Here is a 27,360-nt window from a genome sequence, read left to right on the forward strand (position 1 = left end):
TCACTTCACTTCTCTGGGCCTCAGTGACCTCATCTGGAAAATGGGGATGAAGACTGTGAGCCCCCCGGGGGACAACCCGATCACCGTGTAACCTCCCCAGCGCTTAGAACAGTGCTTTGCACATAGTAAGCACTTAACAAATACCATCATCGTCATCATCACCACTTCACTTCTCTGGGCCTCAGTGACCTCATCTGGAAAATGGGGATGAAGACTGTGAGTCCCCCGGCGGACAACCCGATCACCTTGTAACCTCCCCAGCGCTTAATACATGCCACCACTATTATCAATATGATTATCATTATCCTCCGCCCTCCGTGGGCAGCCCAGGCCGCGCTGGGCCAGAGCGGATTACGAGGCCCGGCAGGCGGGACGAGGCAAAATGGGCCAAAGGCCTACGAGTCTCGGCAGGCGGGGCGCGCCGTGCGCGGTGACGCCAGGGGGAGTGGCGGGCGGCGGGGGCGGCCGAGTGTCGGAGCCGATCGGGGCTCCCCAGGCTCCCGGGGCCGGGCCGGGCTGGGCTGGGCTGTAGCGGGCCGAGATGGCGGAGGCGGAGAGCCTGGAGACGGCGGCCGAGCATGAGCGGATCCTGCGCGAGATCGAGAGCACCGACACGGCCTGCATCGGGCCCACGCTCAGGTACCGCCCCCGAACCCCGAGCCACCAGTCCTCCTCCTCCTCCTCCTCCGCAGGCGGCCGGACCCTTGGGGCGGGGGCTCACCTCTCGTCCCCCTCTACCCGCCCTCTCCTCTCTCCCTCCTACCTTTCCCCCCTCATCTTCTTTCCCTTTCTTCTCCTTCTCCTTCTCCCTCCCCTTTGGTCCTCCTTCCCCTTCCACTCCCCCTCTTACCTTTTTCCTCTTTCTTCTCCCTCACCCTCCCTTTTGGTCCTCCTTCCCCTTCCTGTCATCCTCCTTCCTATTCCACTCATCCTCCTTCCCCTTCCTCTCATTCTCCCTCCCTTTTGGCCCTCCTTCCCCTTCCTGTCATCCTCCTTCCCATTCCTCTCATCCTCCTTCCCCTTCCTCCCATTCTCCCTCCCTTTTGGTCCTCCTTCCCCTTCCTGTCATCCTCCTTCCCCTTCCTCTCATCTTCCTTCCCCTTCCTCACATCCTCCTTCCCCTTGCTCACATCCTCCTTCATCTTCCTCACATCCTCCTCCTTCTTCTTGCCCTCCTTCCCCTTCCTCTCTCCCTCTTACCTTTTCCCTCATCCTTCTTCCCTTTCCTTTCCTTCTCCCTCCCATCCTCCTTCCCTTTCCTCTTGTCCTCCTTCCCTTTCCTCTTGTCTTCCTTACCTTTCCTCTCCTTCTCCCTTCCTTTTGGTCCTCCTTCCCCTTCCTCTCTCCTTCGTACCTTTTTCCTCTCATTCTCCTTCCCTTCCCTGTCCTTCTCCTTCCCTTTCTTCTCATCCTCCCTCCCTTGTGGTCCTCATTCCCCTTCCTCTAGTCCTCCTTCCCTTTCCTCTAGTCCTCCTTTCCCTTTCCCCTCGTCCTCCTTTCCCTTCCTCTCGTCCTCCTTTCCCTTCCTCTCGTTCTCCTCCCCTTCCTGTCGTCCTCCTTCCCCTTCCTATCGTCCTCCTTCCATTTCCTCCCCTTCTCCCTCCTTTTTGGTCCTCCTTTCCCTCTCCCTCCTTCCCCTTCCTCTCATTCTCCTTCCCTTTCCTCTCATCCTTCCTCCCTTTTGGTCCTCCTTCCCTTTCCTCTGCCTCCTTCCCCTTCCTCTTGCCCTCCTTCCCCTTCCTTTATCCCTCCTTCCCTTCCCTTTCCTCTTGCCCTTCTTCCTCCTTCTCCCTCCTCTGCGTTCCCTTCCCCCTCCTCTCCATGAGTACTGGCCCAATTTTCTCCGTTCCCCATCAGACTCTTCCCCCTCCCATAATCGGCTGCTCTTTCAGCTCAGTTCGGAGATGCTGCCCCAATTCCAGAGCTCCCCCCTGCCAGAACTTCTCCCCGGCCCTCCGGCAGAACTACCGTGACCCACCCCAGTACCCAATGTTCCCATCTCCTCTCGCTGACCCAAGGTTACCCTGGCTGTCACAGCCAGCCCTGGGCCCCCCAGATAGAAAAGCCCCCCACCTCCACAGTCCTTTGTGGTGCCCAGCTAGACAACCAGCCTGTTAGACAAAGCCACCGTCTCTTCAGTCAATCAGTCAGTCGATAGTATTTATTGCGGACCGCTCGGAGACATTCCAGCTGCTCCCCTCACCGTCAGTGTTACTTGTTCCTCTCCTTTTCTGCCCTCCAGTTGCCTTCTGGGTCTCTCCTGTTTTATTCTCTTCTGCCTTTCCCGCAACCCAGAGTTCCCTCCCCTCAAATCAAGTCCATTCACGGTCAGCCAATCAAACAATGGTATTTGTTGAGTGTTTAGTGTGTGGAGAGGACTGTACCAAGTGCTCATAATAATGGTATTCGTTAAACTCTTACTGCGGGCCAAGCACCGTTCTAAACCCTGGGGAAGAAACGAGGTACTTAGGTTGGACACAGTCACTGCCCCACATGGGGCCCGCAGCCCAAATTGGAGGGAGAACAGGTCATGAATCCGCATTTTACCATGAGAAAGCGGAGGCCCGGAGAGGTGAAATGACTTGCCCAGTGTCGCCCAGCAGGCAAGTGACAGATCCAGAATTAGAACCCAGGTCCTTTGACTCCCAGGCCCGTGGTCTTTCCATCAGGCGACACCATCCTCCTCTTTCCCGAGCAGAATCGTTCCCTTCTCCGTGGACCTCCCTCCAGGCTCCCTCCTCCCAGATGCTTCACCTGCTCTGCCCAGTCTCTGTCTCTGGATACCGGCTCTGGTGTGCCCCGGCCACTCCCAAGAATTCCTCCGCATCTCCTTTTCAGTCGGTGGTATTCCCCTTCCCGTCACGAGCCTCCTCGCTCTGTTCCCGTCCCTTTTCACAGAGGTGGCATCATTATGGGCACTTCCCCTAATGGGTGGATCAAGTAGCAGCATCCATCATTATCCTGTATATGTGAGTGTGTGTTTGTCAGCCACCTTCTCCTTTCCCCACTGGATGCCATCCTCCCCGGCGTTGATTCCCAAAGTTACGGACACCATTGCCAGTGCCCGGGCATCAGGAGCGACCCCTACACTGCCCCCCTGATCGGGATCATCGGCAGACTGGCCTTTTTTCAAACTGTCCCTCCCCTCTCCCCCTTCCCACTCCACCAGCCTGATTCAGTGTCCTCTCTATCATCCTGTGAGGTAGAGTTTTAGGACGTGTTGCTGTTCCTTAGGGAGGATATTTGTTTTTGAGAGCTGCGAACCTCTTTGATCACATTACAGTGGGCATGGTGGTAGAGGCTGGGTTAGCCCGACTGTCCCTAGCATGCTTGTTTGATTGGCCTCTCCGGCCATGCTGGCATTTCCGTCATCATCATCAAAGGTATTTAGTGCTTACTATGTGAAGAGCACTGTATTAGAGAATAATACAGCCCGGTTGGCAGACACGTTCCCTGCCCTCAACGAACTTACAGTCTAGTGGGGGAGACAGATATTAATATAAACAAGTAACTTTCATCACCACTCTCCTCTGCCATCCACTGTCTGGGCACCTCTAGCTATCTTTCTGGTCCCCGCTGCAGGTATGTGCCGCCCTAAACATTCTTCTGTCCTATGACCTATTGCGATAATTCATTCAATCGTATTTATTGAGCGCTTACTGTGTGCAGAGCACTGTACTAAGCTCTTGGGTAGTACAAGTTGGCAACATATAGAGACGGTCCCTACCCAACAACGAGTTCACAGTTTAGAATTATCTAGATAATTAGAGCGGTGTGGCTCAGTGGAAAGAGCACAGGCTTTGGAATCAGAGGTCAAGGATTCAAATCCTGGCTCCTCCAGCTGTCAGCTTTGTGACTTTGGGCAAGTCACTTAACTTCTCTGTGCCTCAGTTCCCTCATCTGGAAAATGGGGATTGAAACTGTAAGCCCCCTGTGGGACAACCTGATCACATTGTAACCTCCCCAATGCTTAGAACAGTGCTTTGCACATAGTAAGCGCTTAACAAATACCATTATTATTATTATTATTATTATCTAGTGATAATGATAATTGTAGAATTTGTTAAGTGCTTACTCTGTGCCAAGCACTGTAGAAGCAGCGTGGAGTAGTGGATAGAACATGGGCCTGGGAGTCAGAAGGTCATGGGTTCTAATTCCGACTCTACCGCTTGTCTGCTCGGTGATCTTGGGCAAGTCACTTCACCTCTCTGGGCTTCAGTGACCTCATCTGTAAAATGGGGGTTGAGACTGTGAGCCCCATGGGGGACAGGGACCGTGTCCAAGCCGATCTGCTCATATCCACTCCAGCGCTTTGTACGATGCCTGGAACATAGTAAGCGCTTAACAAATATCATCGTTATTATTATCATTATAATAATCAAGCCCCACAGGGGGTTAACAGCTTAAGTAGGAGGAAAAACAGGTAATAATATTAATAATGGCATTTGTTAAGCGCCTGCTATGTGCAAAGCACTGTTCTAAACGCTGGAATCCACTCCTCATCTTGAAGATGAGGGAATCGAGACACAAAGAAGTGATTTGCCCAAGACCACACCGCAGATGCCTGGTGGAGCTGGGATCTGACTCTGAGGCTGTGCTCTATCCACTACGCCACGCTGCTTCCCTGAGGAGAAGCAGTAACTCCAGCCTCCTCAGTTCATCCTCCTGCCTTACACCTTACAGTTGCCTGGGGACCCTCCCTCCGTTCACCTCAGGACCCCCAAACCAGCCCTGGGCCCTTGGTGGTGACCACTTCCCTCCGAATTCCTCAGAATGTGGGAAAGTAAACTTCCTCAAACTCCAGAAGGAGAACCTGGTGTTTCTGCAGCTCTTTCCCCACACTCTCCTGCCTCCCCCCTACAACCTTCCGCTCCCTTAGGGTCAGTTTCTTCTCTGGAGTTGGAGAGCTCCCTCTGCTCCCAGATTCCCTGACTTCCCTACCCCGCCATGGTCCTCAGATGGCCATCACTATATACCCCAGCAAGAGGCTGCTACCGTCCCCCTTTCAGGGACTAGCGTTGTTCAGCCCCTCCTCTCTCCCCCGAGCCACTTGTTAAGCTCTTACTATGGGCCGAGCACTGTTCTAAGCACTGGGGTAGATAAAAGTTAATCAGGTTGGACACAGTCCCTGTCCCGGATGGGGCCCGCTCTCTTATCCCCATTTTACAGCTGAAGGAACTGAGGCACAGAGAAATCAAGTGACGCGCCCACGATCACAAAGCAGACGTGATGGAGGTGGGATTAGAACCCAGGTCCTTCTGATTCCCAGGCCCGTGCTCTGTCCATTAGACCAGGTTGCTTCTCCTTGGCCTTAACAACAGTGAGCCTAGGAATGTGTCTACCGACTCTTGTATTATTCATTCATTCAATCGTATTTATTGAGTGCTTACTGTGTGCAGAGCACTTAATAAGCACTTGGGAAGTACAAGTTGGCATCTGGAGTACAGTGCTCTGCACACAGTAGGCGCTCAGTAAATACCATTGATTGAGGCCGATTCGGGGCTGATGGGGTGTTGTGGGATGAAGTTGGGCTTTCCCGGGAAGGGGTAGATTTCTCTGGGACAAGACCGACTCCGCCGTGACCGTGGCTCCTGTTAAAATAAGTTTGCCTTTCCATGGGGAATCGCCCACTTGGGAGAGGTGTGTGCATGCTGGTGATCAGGGACCTTGGACCCAAACCGTTTGCTTGGCCTTGTCTCTCCAATTTGTGATGTACGTGTGTAAGGAGTTAGAGGTGGCCTTGGTCCCGGCGAAAGTAAAACTACCGTCTACTATCTACTATATCTAGTGTCTTTTCTGGTCTGGACACACCTTCTTGGATTGCGCAGATGAGTTGGCTCTGTCTCTCGCCGTCCAGTGCCCTCTGCCACCAGAGCCAGCCGCCTCGGCTCACCACGGTCTAGGAATCTCCGCTTCTCTCCGGGCAGTGACTCTAGGGGATAAGGGAGGAAGTGTTCCCCCTCAGCAGCATCCTCAGTGAATCCGTTCCCGTAAGTTTGCCTGCTCACCCTTTCACCGGACTCCTTCCTCCTCTGAGGGGAGGAATCGGGGCGTTGGCACCTTTGAAAACCACCTCCAAGTTGGTTTAAGAACCTGCCCCTTCTCCCAGCCCCTGCTGCCAATGTTGCTTAAGAACTATCACCACCAGCCTGCCTCCCTGTTGGCACAGCTATCGGGAAGAAAATGGGATCTTTGGTCATCCCAGGATGGGTCACCGTCAGTTCTATTTACTGACCTCTTACCTTGTGCAGAGCACTGTACTAAGCGCTTGGGAGAGGACAGAAAAATGGAGTTGGTAAACACGTTCTCTAACCTCGATGAGCTCACAGTCTAATAATAATGGTATTTATTACTATGTGCCAAGCACTGTTCTAAGCACTGGGGTTGGTACAAGATAATCAGGTTGGGCACAGTCCAACCTGACAGATGAGGGAACTGAGCCACAGATAACTCACTTGCCTCAGGTCACACAGCAGACATGTGGCATGTGTCTGTTTACTGTTCTGTTGTCCTCTCCCAAGCGCCTAGTACAGTGATCCGCACATAGTAAGCACTCAAAAGATACGATTAAACAAATGAATGTGGCAGAGCTGGGATAAAAACCCGTGTCCTCTGACTTCTCCAGGCCTGTGCTATTTCCACTAGGCCACATTGCTTCTAAAGGGTTTCGCCTGTGTGATATCCCTCAATAGGGTGATGGGGAATGGGGGGAAGTGGGTTTGTGAGGGGCGGGGGTGTTCTCTCGGTGGCCAAGAAGAGAGTCTGAGCGTTTCAGATGCCACCCTGCAAGGAAGCCGGATCGCCACCGAGCCGGGCAAAATCCAGACCGCCAAAAAATTACAAGTTTTTCCTGTTAGGCTACCCTGCCAACTCCAACCACTTATCGGTTCCCGGGTGTGGCGGGAGGATCGAGTGATTTTTGTTTATGAGCTTTCTTCACTGAGGAAACCAAGATTACAAAAAGAAAGTGAGCCACCCTTCCTTAAGTGAAACGGGGATGTTGCTCTGCAGAAGCGGTTTGACCGCTCCCGGCTCAGGTCTGTCTGGAGATTTTTTTTTTCTCTTCAAACTGTTGACGCCGTTCTGTTGATCTGTCCGTCGGGATCACAATTCAGCAGCTGTGAAGCTGCAGCCTGGATGGCCTTGCCGTTTTGGTATGAGTTAATGCTCGGGTGGCTTTAATAGATCCTTTGTCTAGACTGTGAGCCCACTGTTGGGTAGGGACTGTCTCTATGTGATGCCAATTTGTACTTCCCAAGCGCTTAGTACAAGCGCTCAATAAATACGATTGATTGATTGATTGATTGATGAGGACGCCAAGTTGAGCGGTGGTGACGTCTCCTTTGGAGGGATTAAATTGCTCTGCTTCAGCAGGCCGGTCAGCAGGTTTCGGGCGTGACCAGGAATTGCAGCCATGGGGGCTGACTTGAACAGTCCTTGTCTGCTGAGGGCCATTTATCTTTTTTTTTTTTTTAAAAAAAAGGTCTTTGTTAGGCGTTTACTGTGGGCCAGGCACTGTACTGAATGCTGGGTAGATACAAGCTAATCAGGTTATTTTGGGGAGTGTGAGGGTTTTTTTAAAAATGGTATTTGTTAAGCGCTTACTATGTGCTAGGCCCTCTGCTGAGCACTGGCGTAGGTTCAAGCTAAACAAGTTATATCCAGTCCTTCTTTCACTAGGGGCTTACTGTCTTAATCCCCATTTTGCAGATGAGGAAGTGGAGGCACAGAAAAGTGCAGTGACTGGCCCAAGATCACCTAGCAGACAAGTAATAATAATAATAATGGTATTTGTTAAGTGCTTCCTGTGTGAAAAGCACTGTTCTAAGCACGGGGGAGGGGATATAAGGTGATCAGGTTGTCCCATGTGGGGCTCACAGTCTTAATCCCCATTTGACAGATGAGGTAACTGGGGCACAGAGAAGTTAACTGGTTTGCCCAAAGTCACACAGCCAAAAAGTGGCGGAGCCGGGATTAGACCCCTTGACGTCTGACTCCCAAGCCCAGGCTCTTTCCACTGAGCCGTGCTGCTTTAATGATGATGTTGATGATGGTATTTCTTAAGTGCGTACTATGTGTCAAGCACTGTTCTGAGGGTTGTGTTAATACAAGCTAATCAGATTGGAGCCCACATGGGGCTCACCGTCTTAATCCCCATTTTCCAGATGAGGTGACTGAGGCCCAGAAAAGTGAAATGACTGGCCCTAGGTCACCCAGCAGACAAGTGGCAGAGCCAGGATTAGAACCCAGGCCCTCTGACTTCTTCGCTTTTGAGGCCTGCTGAGCAACAGCCCTACTGATAGCTCACCTCCTCCAGGAGGCCTTCCCAGACTGAGCCCCCTCCTTCCTCTCCCCCTCTTCCCCCTCTCCTCTCCCCCGTTTTACCTCCTTCCCCTCCCCACAGCACCTGTATATATGTTTGTATTTGTTTATTACTCTAGTTATTTATTTTATTTGTACATATTCTATTTATTTTATTTTGTTAATATGTTTGGTTTTGTTGTCTGTCTCCCCCTTCTAGACTGTGAGCCCACTGTTGGGTAGGGACCATCTCTATATGTTGCCAACTTGTACTTCCCAAGCGCTTAGTACAGTGCTCTGCACACCGTAAGCGCTCAATAAATATGATTGAATGAATGAATGAACAGCCAATTAGTTGGCCTTCTTATTTAGAGTGGACAGGGAGTGTGTCACTTCCGTATAGTGCCCAGTACAGGATGCCAAATAGGCTCAATAAATGCTGCTACTTTCAGTAATACTTGTGATATTTGTTAGGCACTTACTTTGTGCCAGACTGTACTAAGCCCTGGGGTGGATACAAGCCAGTCAGGTTGGACACAGTCCCTGTCCCACGTGGGGCTCACAGTCTCGATCCCCATTTTCCAGATGAGGGAACTGAGGCCCAGAGAAGTGTCGTGACTTGTCCAAGGTCACCCAGCAGACAGGTGGCAGAGCCTGGATTCGAACCCATTACCTTCTGACTCCCAGCCCCGGGCAGCTCTGCACACAGTAAGCGCTCAATAAATACGACTGATTGATTGATTGTAGCCACTAAGCCATGCTCTGACTTCTCCTGTTGCCATTACAGTCGCCTCAGACTTCTTTCTCATGCCAGTGGAAACGGAAGCCCCCATCCTCTGCCCCAGTGCCTTCCTTGGTGCCAAATGGGGTGATGGTCTTGCCCCTACCCATCTTGGGGTACTTCTTGGGGTACTTCAGCCTCCGAGCCCTCCCCCTGCTTGGGCTGCCAGCCATCGTCGTGGACTCTGGGATAGGGGTCGTTGCTTGACTGGGCGGCTGCCCCAGGGTGGTCAGGGGATGGCAGTGGGGAGAGCCTTTAACGTAGCAAAGCTGTCCTGATTTTTCCTCCCCGAATCTGCAGGCCGAGCAGATGCCCACGTGAGATGGGACGGTTGCCAGTGTTTCCTTGCAAATGTGCACCCGATCACCCGATGCACCCAGGGAGCAGGGGCCCCCTGGATGAGAGCTGGTTCCCTTTTTGCCTGTTTTCCTTTTTTTTTTACACCCCCACAAGAATAAGGCAACTAGGATGTTGATTTTTCAGAAACTCTGCTTCTGCTGCACGTAGTTTTCAAACAACTCTATTTTACAGATGAGATAACTGAGGGCCAGAGAAGTGAAGTGACTTGCCCTAGGTCACACAGCAGACAAATGGCGGAGCTGGGATTGGAACCCATGACCTTCTGGTCCCCAGGCCCAGGCTCTGTCTTTACCCCCCTTTATTTTTTGTTTCCCCCAATTGTATTTATTGAGCGCTTACAGAGAAGCAGCCCGGCCTAGTGGAAAGAACACAGGCTGGGGAGTCAGAGGTCGAGGGTTCTTATCCGGGCTCTGCCACATGTCTGCTTTGTGACCCTGGGCAAGTCACTTCACTTCTCTGGACCTCAGTTACCTCATCTGGAAAATGGGGATCAAGATGGGGAACTCCATAGGGGACAAGGACTCTGTCCAACCTAATTACCTTGTATCTACCCCAGTGCTTAGTACAGTGCTTGGCACATAGTAAGTGCTTAACAAATACTACAGTCATTATTATTATTACAGTGTCAAGAGCACTGTACTGAGTTCAGTACAACAATGAACAGACACATTTGCTGTCCACAATGAGCGTACAGTCCAGAGCACTGTACTAAGCGCTTGGGAGAGTACAGTGCAATAATAAGCAGACACATTCCCTGCCCACAGTGATCTTACGGTCTCGAGGGGGAGACAGACAGTAATATAAAACAGTAAATGACAGATACGGACGTAAGTGCCGTGGGGCTGGGAGGGGGGATAAATAAAGGGAGTGAGTCAGGGTGACGCAGAAGGGAGTGACTCCCCTCCTTCCTCTCCACCTCCTCTCCCTCCCCATTCCCCCTGCCTTACCTCCTTCCTCTCCCCACAGCACCTGTATATATGTTTGTATATATTTATTACTCTATTTTACTTGTACATATTTATTCTATTTTATTTTGTTAATATGTTTTATTTTATTGTCTGTCTCCCGCTTCTAGACTGTGAGCCTGCTGTTGGGTAGGGACCGTCACTATATGTTGCCGACTTGTACCTCCCAAGCGCTTAGTACAGTGCTCTGCACACAGTAAGCGCTCAATAAATACGATTGAGTGAATGAATGAATGAAAGGGACTGGAAGTAGAGGAAAGGAGCTTGCCTCGCCCAAATTGCCAGCAGCCACTGCCCCTTGGGTGGCTCCCCCTCTCCCCAGTCCCCCGGTTTGATGGGGTGTCTGTATCGGTTATTGTTAGTCTCCCTTTGGACCCCTCCAACACTCTCAATCTTGAACCCCATAATGAAGCATTTTCTCCGAAGGCCTGGAGCAGAATCCACCCGCAGCGTGAGAAACTTCCGCATCCTTGGAGCCAGCCACAACACGCCCTGGCTGGTTCCGTCGGCAGAGAACGGCGTGTGGAGGCGGATCTTTCTAGCCCGTCCCCACCATCTCGAGGGCCGTTGGATTTTCCTGGCTCCCGCTGGGTCAGGTGAAGGAGAGTTCAGCTCACGTCTTTGGGCCGGGCCCCCTCTCGTATATGCCAGTGAAAGGGAACATTTGTTCTGTGTTCTGGATCGGCGGCAGGAGGGCGGGAGCCCTGCTGATCAGTTCAGCTTCCCCCACCCCATAGGGAAATCAAAAGTGGTCATTCCTGTTGCTGGTTGCTAGTCCTGATTGACAGAAGGTCATGGGTTCTAATCCTGGCTCCGCCGCTTGTCATTCATTCATTCAGCTGTATTTATCGAAAGCTGACTGTGTGCCGAGAACTCTACTAGGGAGAATAAAATATAGCCATATGCAGACGCATTTCCTGCCCACAGCAAGTTTCCCGTCTAGAGGAGTAATTGTGGTATTGTCTGCTGTGTGACCTTGAACAAGTCACTTCACTCCTCTGGGCCTCAGTTCCCTCATCTGGAAAATGGGGATTGAGACTGTGAGCCCCACATGGGACAGGGACTGTGTCCAACCCAATTTGCTTGAATCCACCCCAGCGCTTAGTACAGTGCCTGTTCCACAGTAAGTGCTTAACAGATGCCATCATTATACCAACTCTGCTGTATTGTACTCTCCCAAGCGCTTAGTACAGTGTTCTGCAGACAGTAAAAGTTCAGTATTTATCACTGATTGATTGACTGGTGGCTTGCCATGCGGGGCACGGGAGGAAATTCTTTAGTAGTTCACTGGGTTTGGGAAGTAATCCCTCCAGTGATTCCACGTTTTTTACCAGGTGACTGTGAGGCGGTTATGGGCCGGGAATGTGTCTGCTCACTCCGTTGCATTGTCCCCTTCCAAGCACTTAGTACATAGTAGGAGCTCAGTAAGTACAATTGATTGATTGATTGGCTTGGGCCTCCCAGCCTAAGGCAGAGGGAGAACAGGAATTGAACCCACATTTTGCAGGTGAGAAAACTAAGGCCCAGAGAAGTGAAGTGACCTGCCCGAAGTCACCCAGCAGACAAGGGGCGGAGCTGGGATTAGAACCCAGGTCCTCTCACTCCTGGACCCGTGGTCTATTCACTAGGCCTCACTGCTTCCCAATAAAATCTGCCTTCTCTGTTACTCGGAGGAGAAATGATTCACTTCCCCTAGATGCGGTTATTGACCAGATGGATTTAACCCTTCTTCTAGCTGGCCTTCTAGAGGATTTCCTTAATTGCCCTTTCTTCAGGGTTGAGAGTCGATTGGACATTTGTGGTCTTGACGCTGCTGCAGCCCCCAGGCCTGGTCTCGCTCAGGCAACGCTCTCAGTTCCCGACTAACGACATTCCGCTCCTGGGCCGTGGGAAGCGCGAGGAAGGTCGCTTGGCTCCGGCCCTCTGCCTTTTTATCGGGCCGTCACGGTGGCTACTGTTAGGTGCCAATCTGTGCAAGCCACCGAAACATTTGCCCTTCCTTGGGAATGACAAACCAAATTTCATCTCCTCCAGAGAATTTTCTGTAAATCACACTGAAGCCTGCTTCCACTTATTTTTATTTTATTTTTTATAGCATTTATTAACTGCTTACTACGTGCAAAGCACTGTTCCAGGCGCTGGGGAGGTTACAAGGTGATCAGGTGATCAGGAGCCCCATGGGGGGCTCACAGTCTTAATCCTCATTTTAAAGATGAGGTAACTGAGGCACAGAGAAGTTAGGTGACTTACCCAAAGTCACACAGCTGACAATTGGCGGAGCTGGGATTTGAACCAGTGACCTCTGACTCCAAAGCCCGTGCTCTTTCCACTGTGCCACGCTGCTTCTCTTATTGTTATCTTATTGTTAACTTATAACTTATTGTTATCATTATCATCATTATTATGATTGTATTTGTTAAGTACTTACTATGTGCCAGGCACCATTCTAAGCGCTGGGGTAGATACAAGATAATTGGGTTGAACACAGTCCCTGTCCCGCAGAGGGCTCACAGTCTTATTCTCCATTGTACAGATGAGACAACCGAAGCTCAGGGAAGGGAAGCGACTTGCCCAAGGTCACACAACAGACAGGTGGTGGAGCTGGGATTAGAACCCACGTCCCGCGACCCCCAGGCCCGAGCTCTTATCACACTGCTCTTCGCTCCTCACAGAGGAACCTCGCTCCCCCACGTCGGTCCGCATGAAGCGTTTGTTTCCATCATTTGTGTTTATTCCTGTTTACGTGTGCCATTTGGGTTTATCTGCAAAGGTGCCTTTGTGATATCCCCGGGTTGGCCGCGCCTGCCTTTCATGGCTGGAGTGTAAGCTCCTTGAGGGAAGTTGAAAGAACCTCATTTAGGCTACCGAAATGGCCTCAGTGTCTGTCCCAGTGATCTACTCACTGCGGGCTCCCTCCACCACCCCCCACAAGCCCAGTCACTGCTGCCGCCTGACTGACCTGAGTCTGGCGCCTTCAGCTAGTGAGTGTTCTTCTTTTTCAGCCCCTTCCTGGAAGAGAGCCTGCTCTGCCTTCTGATTCACCGCCGGATGAGAGAGCCAGGTTTTATTTAGCAGACGGTGACATAGATCTCAGTAGCAGGTTGGACTCGATTCAGATTTCGGTATTAACACTTAGATGAATAAAGCATCGTTCACTTCTGGGGCCCTGGAGGCCTTACAGAAACCCTTCTGTCAGGAAAGTGGGGTGGAGGGCTGAGAAAGGGGCTGGCTCCCTGATCTGTGTCGCTGGCCACCCCTCTCCAGCTGTCGTCCCCCCCATTCCCGGTCCCGGCAATCAAATGAGGAGCAGTGTGGCCTAGTGGGAAGAGCACGGGCCTGGAGAAGGTCAGAGGACCTGGTAATCCCGGCTCTTCCAACTGCATGCTGCGTGACCTTAGGCAAGTCAGTTCACTTCTCTGGGCTGCAGTTTCCTCATCTGTAAAATGGGGATTAAATGCCCGTTCTCCCTCCTCTTTAGGACTGTGAGCCCTATGTGGGACGGGGACCACGCCCAACATAACTAACTTGATGATAATAATAGTAATTTTGGTATTTGTTAAGTGCTTACTGTCTGCCAGGCTCCGTACTAAGCGCTGGAGTGGATACAAGCAAATCGTGTTGGCCACAGTCCTTGTCTCACGTGGGGCTCACAGTCTCGATCCCCATTTTATAGATTAGGTCACTGAGGCCCAGAGAAGTGAAGTGACTTGCCCACGGTCACACAACAGACACGTGGCGGGACTTGCACCTTCCCCAGAGCTTAGAACAGTGTTTGACACCTAGCACTTACAGATACCATTAAAAAATGAAAGAAAAAATCAGATCTGCTCTGTTTGTGGATCTCCAATGCTGAAAGATCCAGCCCCCAGGGTAATAATCTCCCCGTTTTATAGATGGAGAGCCTAGGGTCCAGGCAGCCCGGGGCGATGCCGACGGGATGAGCCCACTCCCATTTCTTGGTCTTTGCCGGTTAGTTGGGAAGCAGCGTGGCATCGTGGCTAGAGCACAGGCCTGGCCGTCAGGCGGTCATGGGTTCTAATCGAGCTCCGCCACTTGTCTGCTGCATGGCCTTGCATGAGTCGCTTCACTTCTCCAGGCCTCAGTTTCCTCAGCCGTAAAATGGGGATCGAGACTGCGAGCCCCACACAGGGCAGGGACTGTCCCATTTGCTTGCATCCACCCCCGCATTCAGGACAGTGCCCGGCACATAGGAAGCGCTTAGCAAATACCAGAGTTATTATTATTATTAGAGGACTCCACTGCTCCTAGCCGGCAGACTGGCTCTGTGAAGGCGTAATCTCGGGGGGGTCCCAGCTGGGAGGAAGTGAAGAGGGGCGTTCCAGGCTCGAAGGAATCTCGCTGGAGTGACGGATGGTAATGTGGGCGGAGGCATTGCGAGCGGCATCTGTGCCCCGGAAACCAGATTGCCGCGGAGTGGCTTAGTCGAGCGTGTGGTGACTCTGCCTTTCCCCTCGCACGGGGGAGGTTTGTGGCTTTCCTCCCCTGACAGTGATTTATTCTTTCCTCAAGCAGGCTGGCCTTGTTAGGAGCAGAAGCGCTGTCATTCCGGGGCAGATGTTCCCAGAGCTGGGAGCCGGTCCGTCTCGACAGCCCCCGGCTCGCTCTGGGCCCTCAGCGGAAATCCAGCTGGGCCGCCGACGGGCATCTCTGCCTTTTTCAGCTCCAAGCACCCATTGGTGCCTGTCTCTTGGGAAATCTCCCACTGTGGTGTCGGGAAGCGTCGGGAAGTCAGAGGAAGGGGTTTTGTGCTGTCACCTAGACCCTCGTCTCTTCCCAGCAGACCACTGCCCCTGACCTCTTTTTCCCAGAATCCCTTACTTTGCAGAAGCTTTGTGAAAGGGCACCGAAATGGGCTTCCTCCCGGGAGCCGGAAGATCTAATAATAACAGTAATAATGGTGGTGGTATTTGGTCATTCATTCATTCATTGTCATATTTATTGAGCGCTTACTGTGTGCAGAGCACTGTACTAAGCACTTGGGAAGTACAAGTCGGCAACATGTAGAGACGGTCCCTACCCAACAACGGGCTCATAGTCTAGACAGACAACAAAACAAAACATGTACAAAACAAAACATGGCGCTTACTACGCATCAGGCACTGTACTGAGCGCCGGGGTGGATACAAGCAAATCAGGTTGGACACAGTCCCTGTCCTGCGTGGGGATCTCAGATCCAGCTGTCCCTCCAGCCTTTTTCTGGCTGCACCTCTGAGGCCGAAATCAGAACTGAAGACTAAAACACCATTTTGTGGGGGTTTTTTGGTATTTGTTAAGCTATGTACTTAGCTCCGGATCACTGGGAAGTTTCTGCAGTTGGCTTTGGATGGACTGGATTTGTTGAGTGGCCTGCCCTGGTTTTCTGTGGCTTGTTCTCAGTTAGTGGATGTGCATCTAGCTTTATTTCTATTTATTGTGATGACTTGACACCTGTCCACATGCTTTGTTTTGTTGTCTGTCTCCCCGTTCTAGACTGTGAGCCCATTGTTGGGTAGGAACTGTCTCTTTATGTCACCAGCTTGTACTTCCCAAGCGCTTAGTACAGTGCTCTGCACTCAGTAAGTGTTCAATAAATACGATGGAAGGGGTGAAGGAATGAACAAATGAAAGTCACCCAGCTGGCAAGCGACAGAGCCAGGATTAGAACCAGGTCCTCTAGACCGTAAGCTCATTGTTGGGCAGGGAGTGCGTCTGTTCATTATTCTCTCTTACTCTCCCAAGTGCTTAGTTCGGTGCTCTGACCTCAGGAAGCGCTCAGTAGATACCACTGACTGACTTCTGACTCCCAGGCATGTGCTTTTTCCACTAGGCCATGGTTTTGTGTGAATGTTTGAGTAGTTGTGTCCGCCCGTCCTGTCTGCCTCTGTAAGACCGCAAGGACTATATGGGCTCCAAATTCTGCCCCTCCATAGCACCCAGGAGGGAGAGAGAGGGAGAGATACAGATTGAGAGAGAGAGCGAGAGATTTGGTGTGTGTGTGTGTCCTTTCTCCCCAATCAGACTCTCAGCCCCTCAGGGGCAGGGGCCACATCTCCTCTTCCCTCTAACCCATTATTGGCATCAGCACAGTGCCCCGAAGATCCATTCATTCATTCAGTCATATTTCTTGAGCACTCATTGCGTGCAAAGCACTGTACTAAGCGCTTGGGAGAGTACCCGCCAACAACAAACTGAAGGGAAGGGGAGTCACTCAGTCCAGACGGGTGGCGACCGAGGCTGGTGGTGACAATTTGTTTCCACAGTCGGCCTCTCTCAGGCCAACTTTCCAAAGCAGCAGTACCCGGCTGCAGCACCTCCTCGGGAACGCCGACAGGCCCCGTGATCCCAGCGGCCCGGTCCGGCTTCCTCGGGAGAGACAGGTGGCGGAGCTGGGATTAGAACCCAGGCCCGGGTCCTTACCACTCCGCGGTGCTGCTTTTCCTTCTTTCCCTGCTCCCCTGGAGCCAATACTTAAAAATAGAGAGGCAGAAAAATCGTCAAAAACCCAAACCTCACTTCTTGGAGTTTCTCCTTGTTCCCACGTGCCTGGTGAAGCTTTGCTCTGAGAAAACCTCACTCTGTTCATCGTGTGAGCAGAGCAAAGTACTTGTTTACCACCGTTTGTTGTCCGTTTTAGTACTAATCGGGACTGCTTCAAATCTGGTAGCCTGAGGTAGCTTCTCCTGAAGGATCATGCGAGTTGGGAATCAATCAACGGTATTAGTTGAGCACTTTCCGTGTGCAGAGCACTGTACTAAATGGGAGGGAAAGTACAGTGCAACAGAGTTGATAGACGCTTTCCCTGCTCACAAGGAGCTTATAGTCTACGGGGGAGGCAGGTGAGAAGCAGTGCGGTCTAATGGGAAGAGCAGCGTGGCTCAGTGAAAAGAGTATGGGCTTTGGAGTCAGAGGTCGTGGGTTCCAATCCCGGCTCCACCAATTGTCAGCTGTGTGACTTTGGGCAAGTCACTTAACTTCTCTGGGCCTCAGTTCCCTCATCTGTAAAATGGGGATTAAAACTGTGAGCCCCCCGTGGGACAACCTGATCACCTTGTAACCTCCCCAGCGCTTAGAACAGTGCTTTGCACATAGTAAGCGCTTAATAAATGCCATCATTATTATTATTAAGAGCATGGGCCTGGGAGTCCGAGGACCTGAGTTCTAATTCCAGCTCCTCCATTTTTTTTATGGTTTTTGTTAAGCATGTACCAGGCACTGTACAAAGCACCGGGGTAAATACAAGCTAATCATGTTGGACACAGTCCATGCCCCACATGGGGCTCACAGTATTAATTCCCATTTTACAGAGGAGATAACTGAGGTGCAGAGAAGTGAAGTGACTTGCCTAAGATCACACAGGAGACAATCAATCAATCAATCAATCGTATTTATTGAGCGCTTACTATGTGCAGAGCACTGTACTAAGCGCTTGGGAAGCACAAATTGGCATCACATAGAGACAGTCCCTACCCAACAGTGGGCTCACAGTCTAAAAGGGGGAGACAGAGAACAGAACCAAGCATACCAACAAAATAAAATAAGTAGGATAGAAATGTACAAGTAAAATAAATAAATAAATAGATAAACAGAGTAATAAATATGTACAACCATATATACATATATACAGGTGCTGTGGGGAAGGGAAGGAGGTAAGACGGGGGGATGGAGAGGGGGATGAGGGGGAGAGGAAAGAAGGGGTTTCCGTGGAGCTGGGATTAGAACCCAAGACTCTGCTGTGTGACCTAAGGTAAGTCACTTCACTTCTCTTTGCCTCAGTTATCTCGTGGTTAAAATGGGGATTAAGACTGTGAGTCCCATGTGGTATAGGGATTGTGTCCAACCTGGTTAGCTGGTATCTACCCCAGCTCTTAGTACAGTGTCCGGCACATAGTAAGCACTTAAATACCATTAAAAATAATAGATTTGGGAAAGGGGAAATAGTCGAGGATAAGAATATTTATATAAGTTTGGTGTGAGTGAGATGAGGGATATACACTCAAGTTGAGAAGCAGTGTAGTGGATAGAACACGGGCCTGGGAGCCCAAAGATCTAGGATTCTAATCCTGGCTCCTCTTGTCTGCCCTGCGACCTTTTACTTCTCTGTGCCTCATTTACCTCACTTGTAAAATGGGGATTGAGACTGTGAGCCCCACATGGGACAGGGACTGTGCCCAACCCGATTTGCTTGTGTCCGCCCCAGCGCTTAGTATAGTGCCCGACACATAGTAAGCACTTTACACATACCATTATTATTATTATTAATAGTAAGAATAATAAATTCATAGCCGAGGCAGAGGGGAGGGTGTTAGAGGAATGAGGGGTTCGTCAGGGAAGGTCTCTTGGAGGAGTTGTGATTTTTTAAGAGTTTTGAAGGTAGGGCGAGTGGTGGACTGTTGGATTTGAAGGGGGAGAGAGTTTGAGGCTCGAGGGAGAAAGTGGGCGAAGAGCGTGGCTATCTGGATTTCTCTATTCTGGACATGGGACAGGGCTGCTTTTGGGGTGTTGCTTGCCTCTCACCCCCATCTCTCGAAGGCATTTTGGCTGCCTTTTTCGGTCAGCTCTCAGTACTGATGTTAGACGCTTCTCCGGACCCTCAGGACTCTCTGCCTCGGCAAGTGATGCCGGTTCCCTACGAAGCCACCCTTTCCTCTTTTCCCACTCCCCTTCTGTGTCACCCTGACTTGCTGCCTTTATTCATCCCACGCTCCCAACCCTACTCCACTTATATCCTGATCACCTTGTATCCTCCCCAGCGCTTAGAACAGTGCTTTGCACATAGTAAGCGCTTAATAAATGCCATTATTATTATTATTATTATATGCCTATCTTCATTTATTGATTTCTTTTAATGTCTGTCTCCCTGTCTAGACTCTAAGCTCATTGTGGGCAGGGAATATGTTTGTTGTTTGTTATATTGTACTCTCCCTAGAGCTTAGTACAGTGCTCTGCACAAGAAAAGTGCTCAATAAATGTGATTGAATGAATGAAAGTTTCAGTGGATCTGGAGAACAGGTGGCCGTTTTGTCCTGGAAATTAGCCACCCCAACCCGGCAGATGCTTCCGTCTCCCTTGCCGATAAAAAGTCCACCCAACTTGCCCGGAGTAGTTTCCGTCCCACTTTTCTGGGGACGAGGGGGTCGAGAATTACGTTTCTCAAGGACCCGAGGTTCCAGGCCGACCCATCTATTTTGGGAACAGAGCGTTGTGCCTCTCTGCCCCGGAGAGCAGGATAGTTTGAGCGTCTGCTGCTCAGCTTGTGGCTAATTCAGGCCGACCGGGCTTTGGCTCTCCATCCTGATTCGAGTTGCAGGTCCTGGTCTGAATTGTTTCCTTGTGGAGTGTGTACATGCTGTCTTTTCAGAGCTGGGTCTTTCTTCCCCTCTAGGCTGTAAGCTTGTTGTGAGCAGGGAGGGCGTCTTTATTGTTATATTGTCCTCTCCCAAACACTCAGTAAGGTGTTCCACACACAATAAACACTCAGTAAATAGGACTGAATGAATGAATGGGGGACAGCTCTGAGGAGTGTGTCCTTTATGATTTGAAAGCACAGTTCATAAATAGTTGATTTTCCTGAGCGGGTCAGGGCTGTATTTTTATATATCCTGTGCTTTAGGGCAGCTGAGTTCTGATGTGGCTTTGCTTTCTTGACTTGTTTTCCTGTTTGGAAGTGTGCAAAAAAAAAAAAAGTTATTTTTTTCCCCTGGGGCCTAAGTTGGCGAGTGTATCACAGGTTTCCGACCCGGCCGCCTCACTCCACTGCATTCTAAGGCTCGATTTTGGCGCGTCCTCCGGTGCTGAGCAGTGTCTGGGCTTGGGATCCAGTCCTACCCCTCATCCGACTACTCCAGGATGTATCGTACTCTCCCAGGCGCTCAGTACGGTGCTCTGCACACAGTAAGCGTTCAGTAAATACGGTGGAATGAATGATGGAGTCGACTAGCCACCCCGCTGTGGCCTCTTTGCCGTCTCCAGTGCTTCAGCAGTGGGGGATGCCGATCTCAGACCTATTCTTCCAAGAGGAATGGGAGGAAGTGAGGCAGTGCGGGCCTTGGGGGATGGTAAGGGGGGATGCTTTGTTTGGGTAGATGCAAAGGAAGAAAACAGCCTCTTCCCGAAAAGTTTGGGGACAGAATCTCGGCCTCCGGGGTAGAATTTGAAGCCGCAGCAGGGAAGAATATGCAAGACTTTTCTGAAAGGTGCCCTCGGCATTTGGAGGGTCATCTTTTGTCCTGGACTTAGTTCTGGACCCAGGATGGGCTAGGGACGAAACAAAACGAGTCTAGTTACGTGGTCGGGGGGTTGGCAGGAGTCACTTCTCACCATCCCCTGAATTCTTCCACCTTCAAACCCTCGCTCACACTGTTTCCCCATCCTGGCCCTCTCCCCTCCGCCTGCAGATTGGCCAGAGAAGCAGTGTGGCCCAGTGGAAAGAGCACGGGCCCGGGAGTCAGAAGAACTGGGTTTGAATCCCGGCTCTGTCACTTGCCTGCTATGTGTGGCACTTCATGTCTCTGGGCCTCAGTTTCATCATCTGTAAAATGGGAATCAATACCCATTCTCTTTCCTGTTTAGATTGTGAGTCCTGGGTGGGATGGAGACTGACAGACCTAACTGTTTTGTATCTATCCCAGTGTTTAGTACTCAGCACAAAGTAAGTCCTTAATGCCACAGCTGTTGTTGTTCACTTTCCAAGGGAGAATCAATCTCTCCTCTCAGAGAGGTTCCCTGGGAAGCATTCCTTATTCCGCGAACGAAGCCGCATCTGTCGTCAGGCATGTGGGAGAGCCCGTCGCATTAATAATAATAATAACGATGGCATTTATTAAGCGCTTACTATGTGAAAAGCACTTCATTTGTTCATTCAGTTGTATTTATTGAGCACCTACTATGTGCAAAGCACTGTACTCCGTGCTTGGGAGAGGGCAATACAACAATAAACAGACACATTCCCTGCCTGCAACAAGTATTAGCTTCGAGGTGGTGGGTTCGTTGGGCTGGAAGGAAATTTGGGTCCCAATTCACCACGCTGTTGCCTTTCCAGGCAAACCGTCTCCCAATCCCAATCCAGATGACTGTTTTCCAAATGATTTGAGGGGACAGAATAGGAAGTGACCCCCTTGCAAATTCACCCAGGCACAAACTTCCAGATTGAGGGGGATGGAGCAGAGCGAAAGAGCTCATGGAATTTCTTTCAGGCGTGATGCCCTTCTGCCGTTGCCCCATAGGGAGACTTATTTTCCTGCTACTGCCCAGCGTAGCCTAGTGGACAGAGCACGGGCCTGGGAATCAGAAAGTCATGGGTTCTAATCCTGGTGCCGCTACTTGTTTGCTGTGTGGCCTTGGGAAGGACACTTCACTTGTCTGTGCCTCAGTTCCCTCATCTGTTAAATAATGATGGCATTTGTTAAGCACTTACAATGGGGATAAATAATACTACTAATAGTAATGATGGCATTTATTAAGCGCTTACTATGTGCAGAGCACTGTTCTGAGCGCTGGGGAGGTTACAGGGCAATCAGGTTGTCCCACAGGGGGCTCACAGTCTTGATCCCCATTTTACAGATGAGGGAACTGAGGCCCAGAGAAGTGAAGTGACTTGCCCAAAGTCACACAGCTGACAATTGGTGGAGCTGGGATTTGAACGCATGACCAGACTGAGCCCCCTCCTTCCTCTCCCCCTCCTCCCCCTCTCCATCCCCCCACCTTACCTCCTTCCCTTCCCCACAGCACCTGCATATATGTATATATGTTTGTACGTGTTTATTAGTCTATTTATTTATTTTACTTGTACATATCTATTCTATTTATTTTATTTTGTTAATATGTTTTGTTTTGTTTACTGTCTCCCCCTTCTAGACTGTGAGCCCACTGTTGGGTAGGGACCGTCTCTATATGTTGCCAACTTGTAATTCCCAAGCGCTTAGTACAGTGCTCTGCACACAGTAAGTGCTCAATAAATATGATTGATTGATTGATTGACCTCTGACTCCAAAGCCCGGGCTCTTTCCACTGAGCCAGGCTGCTTCTAAAGACTGTGATAAAGACTAAAGATAGAGACTGTGAGCCCTGTGTGGGACAGAGACTGGGTCCAACCAGATTATCTCGTATCTACCCCAGCGCTTAGAACAGTGCCCGGCACAGTAAGCACTTAACAAAGACCGTAATTTTCATTACTATTATTGAAGGTGGTTTGGTAATTTTCCCTTAGAGTGTTTTCCAGGCCAGGCACCTCCCACCGCTAAATCATTTGGAGGTTTCACAACCGGCCCAGTCAGGAAGTTTGTTGTTCTCCCTTATCTAAATCTTCTTGTGACAGTCGAATCTCACTTCCTCTTGTTGGGTCCTTGGAGGAGAGGCGGGGTGGTTGGTCACCTCCTCCGTCGAACAGCCTTTTGGTGGCTGGACATGTTTGTGAATTGCCTCCTTAGCCTTCCACTCTTCTAGCGCAATGCTGTGATCCAAATCCCTTTAACTTTCCTTTGGGCAGTATTTTTCGTGCCCTGTAGACCGTTCTAGATTGTACATTTCCTGAGGACAGGTGTCGAATCTTCCCAACCCCAGTTAGATGTTGCCGGTGAAAATGGCAGAATGTCTCTCCGCCCGAGGTTGAGTCAATTTATCGTGGATCGGGAGCCCGGAAAATGTCGGCTCACTCCTTCTCTTGTTTCTTTCTGAAAATCGCGGTTCAGGTTTTTGTCAGGCTCCCCAGGATGAGCTGGTGAGATGATGGGAGAGCTCGGAGATGGGAAGATGAGAAGCAGCAGGGCTCAGCAGGAGAAGCAGCGTGGCCCAGTGGAAAGAGCCCGGGTTTTGGAGTCAGAGGTCATGGGTTCAAATTCTGGCTCCACCAGTTGTCAGCTGTGTGACTTGGGGCTAGTCACTTAACTTCTCTGTGCCTCAGTTATTACCTCATCTGTAAAATGGGGATGAAGACTGAGTCCCCCATGGGACAACCTGATCACCCTGTAACCTCCCCAGCGATTAGAACAGTGCTTTGCACATAGTAAGTACTTAATAAATTCCATTATTATTATTATTATTATTATTATTATTATTCTAGTATATAGAGCCCAAGCCTGGGAGTCAGAGGTCATGGGTTCTAATCCTGACTTCACCTCTTGCCTATCGTATGACCTTGGGTAAGACACTTCTGTTCTCTGGGCCTCAGTTACCTCATCTGGAAAATGGAGATTGAGACTGTGAGCCCCATGTGGGACATATCTCCCCTTCTAGACTGTGAGCTCGTTGTGGGCAGGAATGTGTCTGTTGCTGTACTGAACTCTCCGAAGTGCTTAGTACAGTGGTTTGCACACAGTAAGCATCCAGTAAATATGATTGAATTGAATTGACAGGGCACAGTTAAGTGATTTGCCCAAAGTCACACAGCCGACAATTGGCAGAGCTGGGATTTGAACCCATGTCCTCTGACTCCAAAGCCCAGGCTCTTTCCATTGAGCCACGCTGCTTCTCTTATACCTTTCCTGGGTCTAGCACAGAGTCAGTGGTTAACGGAGCACCCCCTTTCCTCTTCTCCCACTCCCTTTTGACTTGCTCCTTTGGTTACCATGTGCAGCGCTGTCCCAAATGGGGATTCCAGTCTTAACGAAACCAGAAAGAGGAATGATTGCAAGTGTAAAATAAGAGCCGGGCCAGATTGTGACGTTAAATGGACACACCATCCAGGGCTGCAAATATATAATCTATAATTCTGTTGATATTGATGCTTTGATGCCTGTTTACTTGTTTTGATGTCTGTCTCCCCCTTTCCAGACGGTCAGCCCACCGTGGGCAGGGATTGTCTCTCTTTATTGCTGAATTGTACTTTCCAAGCGCTTAGTACAGTGCTCTGTGCTCACAATAAGCGCTCAGTAAATACAATCGAATGAATGAATCAGATGGGTTCAAATCCCGGCTCCGCCGCTTGTCAGCTGTGTGACTTCGGGCAAGTCATTTAACTTCTCTGGGCCTCAGTTACCTCATCTGTAAAATGGAGATTAAGATTGTGAGCCCCACATGGGACAACTTGATCACCTTGTATCCTCCCCAGCACTTAAAACAGTGCTTTGCACATAGTAACCGCTTAATAAATGCTATCATTATTCTTCTTCTAATTCTCTGTGCCTCAGTTACCTCACCTGTAAATAATAAATGCTATCATTATTATTCTTCTTCTTCTCTGTGCCTCAGTTACCTCACCTGTAAAATGGGGATTAAGATTGTGAGTCCTACATGGGACAACCTGATTACCTTGTAGCCTCCCCAGCGCTTAGAACGGTGCTTTGCACATAGTAGGCGCTTAATAAATGCCATTATTATTATTATTATTATTAATGGCATTTGTTATGTGCTTATTACGTGCCAGGCACTGTAAGTGCTGGAGTTGATACAAGCTAATAAGGATGGACACAGTCCATGTCCACTCTTAGTTGCTCCTTCATTCATCCTCCCTCCCATCCCCACAGCACGTGTCTATATCTGCAATTTATTTATTTATTCATCTGCTTATTTACTTATATTAGCATCCATCTCCCCCTCTAGACTGTGAGCTCATTGTGAGCCGGAATGATTCTGTTTGTTGTTGTATTGTACTCTCCCAACTGCTTAGAACTGTGTTTTGTGCACAGTAGGCACTCAATAAATATGATTGAATAAATGAATGTCTCACAGTATTAACCGTCATTGTACAGAGGAGGGAACTGAGGCACAGAGAAGTGAAGTGACTTTCCCAAGTAGCGTAGGACTGAGAGTCAGAAGGACCAGCCTTCCCACTCGTCTGCTACGTTCGCTTGGGCAGGCATTTCACTTCTCCGGGCCTCAGTTCCCTCAGCTGGGGAGACGGTGAGCCCCAGGTGGGCCAACCCGATTGGCTCGTATCCGCCCCAGCGCTTTGTGCAGTGCTTGGTGCAGAGTCAACGCTTAGCCGTTGCTTTTATTATGATGATGACTATTCAGTAGAAGCCATCGATCAATCGACCAAGTGATGGATTTGCCGATGGCGGAAAACCTGGCATCCAGCCTTTCTGCTCCTCAGCCTCGGTTTCCTCCCGGATCCTGAGGTCCTTTGCCACCACCTAGTGGTGTGTGTTTGCATGCGTGTGTGGGCGTGCACGTCGCGTGTACACCAGTGTGTCCACATTGCCGTCCAACGTTGCGTCAGCAGGGACAGCCATTAATAACACTAGCCGCATAGAAGGTCAGCCACAGTTAGTCATTCATTCGGCCAGTCAGTCATTCATTCAGGCCATCCAACGTTGCCTCAGCAGGGATAATAATAATAATAATGGCATTTGTTAAGTGCTTACTATTTGCAAAGCACTGTTCTAAGCGCCAGGAGGATACAAGGTGATCAGGTTGTCCTGCGTGGGGCTCACAGTCATCCCCATTTTACAGATGAGGCAACTGAGGCGCCGAGAAGCTAAGTGACTTGCCCAAGGTCTCACAGCAGACAAGTGGCAGAGCCTGGATTTGAACCCACGACCTCTGACTCCAAAGCCCGTGCTCTTTCCACTGAGCCACGTTGCTTCTCTGCAGTTAGGAACACCAGCTGTAAGGAAGGATGGCTGCAATTATTAATCATCATCATCATCATCATCATCATAATAATGACATTTATTAAGCGCTTACTATGTGCAAAGCACTGTTGTAAGCACTGGGGAGTTTACAAGATGATCAGGTTGTCCCACGGGGGGCTCACAGTCTTCATCCCCATTTGACAGATGAGACAACCGAGGCCCGGAGAAGTTAAGTGACTCGCCCAAAGTCACACAGCTGACAAGTGGCGGAGCCGGGATTTGAACCGATGACCTCCGACTACAAAGCCCGGGCCCTTTCCGCTGAGCCACGCTAGTCATTCATTCAATCGTAGTGATAATAATAATAGGAATTATAGTATTTGTTAAGCGCTTACTATGTGCCAAGCACTTTCCTAAGCGCTGGGGTAGATACAGGGTGATTAGGTTGTCCCCTGTGGGGCTCACAGTCTTAATCCCCATTTGACAGATGAGGGAACTGAGGCCCTGAGAAGTTGAGCGCTAAGTATCACCTGTCAAGGCAGGGGAGACCCAGTGAAATGAGCCTCAGTCTCACAGGAAGCAGGGTAGCTGTCAGGCTATTCAACTCCCTGCCGAATAATAATAATAATATTTGTTAAGTGCTTACTATGTACCAGGCACTCTTCTAAGTGCTGGGGTAGATACGGGATTATACACAGTCCCTTTCCCACCGGGGCTCACAGTCTTAATCCCCATTTTACAGATGAGGGAACAGAGGCACAGAGAGGTAAAGTGGCTTGCCCAAGATCACACAGCAGACTCGTGACAGAGCCAGGCTTAGAACCAGGTCCTTCTGACTCCCAGGGCCGAGCTCTATCTACTAGACTGCGCCGCTTCCACACAGTGGTCTCTTAAACATGTAGAACAGTGCTTTGCACATAGTAAATGCTTAATAAATGCCATTATTATTATTATTATGCGTACTTCAACTCTTACTTGGAATTACTCGCAGTGGGTATTCAGTGGACTGTAAGCTCATTGTGGGGAGGAAACGTGGCTACCAATTCTGTGGTACTGTAATAAATAATAATAATTATAGTACTTTTAAGTGCTCACTACGTGCCAAGTTGCTGGGGGAGATCCAAGTTAATCAGGTTGGCCACAGTCCCCGTCCCGCATGGGGCTCATGCTCTTAATCCCCATTTTACAGATGAAGTAACTGAGGTCCAGATAAATTAAATAATAATAATAATGATGGTATCTGTTAAGCGCTTACTTGTGCAACACACTGTTCTAAGCACTAGGGAGGCTATAAGGTGATCAGGTTGTCCCAAGGGGGCTCACAGTTTTAATCCCCATTTTACAGATGAGGTAACAGGCCCAGAGAAGTGAAGTGACTTGCCCAAAGTCACCCACCTGACAGCTGGCGGAGCCTGGATTTGAACCCATGACCTCTGACTCCAAA

The 27,360-nt window shown here is 50.1% G+C and overlaps 1 protein-coding gene across 3 annotated transcripts in view; it reads left to right on the forward strand.

Annotated features, from left to right (window-relative positions):
* The first annotated feature begins 505 nt into the window (after positions 1 to 505).
* EXOC6B (exocyst complex component 6B) overlaps positions 506 to 27,360 on the forward strand; it is a 388,942-nt gene continuing 362,087 nt past the window's right edge. For all 3 annotated transcript variants that reach the window (XM_038745562.1, XM_038745563.1, XM_038745564.1), the window contains exon 1: positions 506 to 639. In XM_038745562.1, coding sequence (XP_038601490.1) covers positions 542 to 639 — 98 coding nt within the window. In that variant the 5' untranslated portion in view covers positions 506 to 541. The remainder of the gene's footprint in view (positions 640 to 27,360) is intronic.

The sequence above is a fragment of the Tachyglossus aculeatus genome, chromosome 4 (genome assembly GCF_015852505.1).
Source record: "Tachyglossus aculeatus isolate mTacAcu1 chromosome 4, mTacAcu1.pri, whole genome shotgun sequence".
NCBI classification, from domain to species: Eukaryota; Metazoa; Chordata; class Mammalia; order Monotremata; family Tachyglossidae; genus Tachyglossus; species Tachyglossus aculeatus.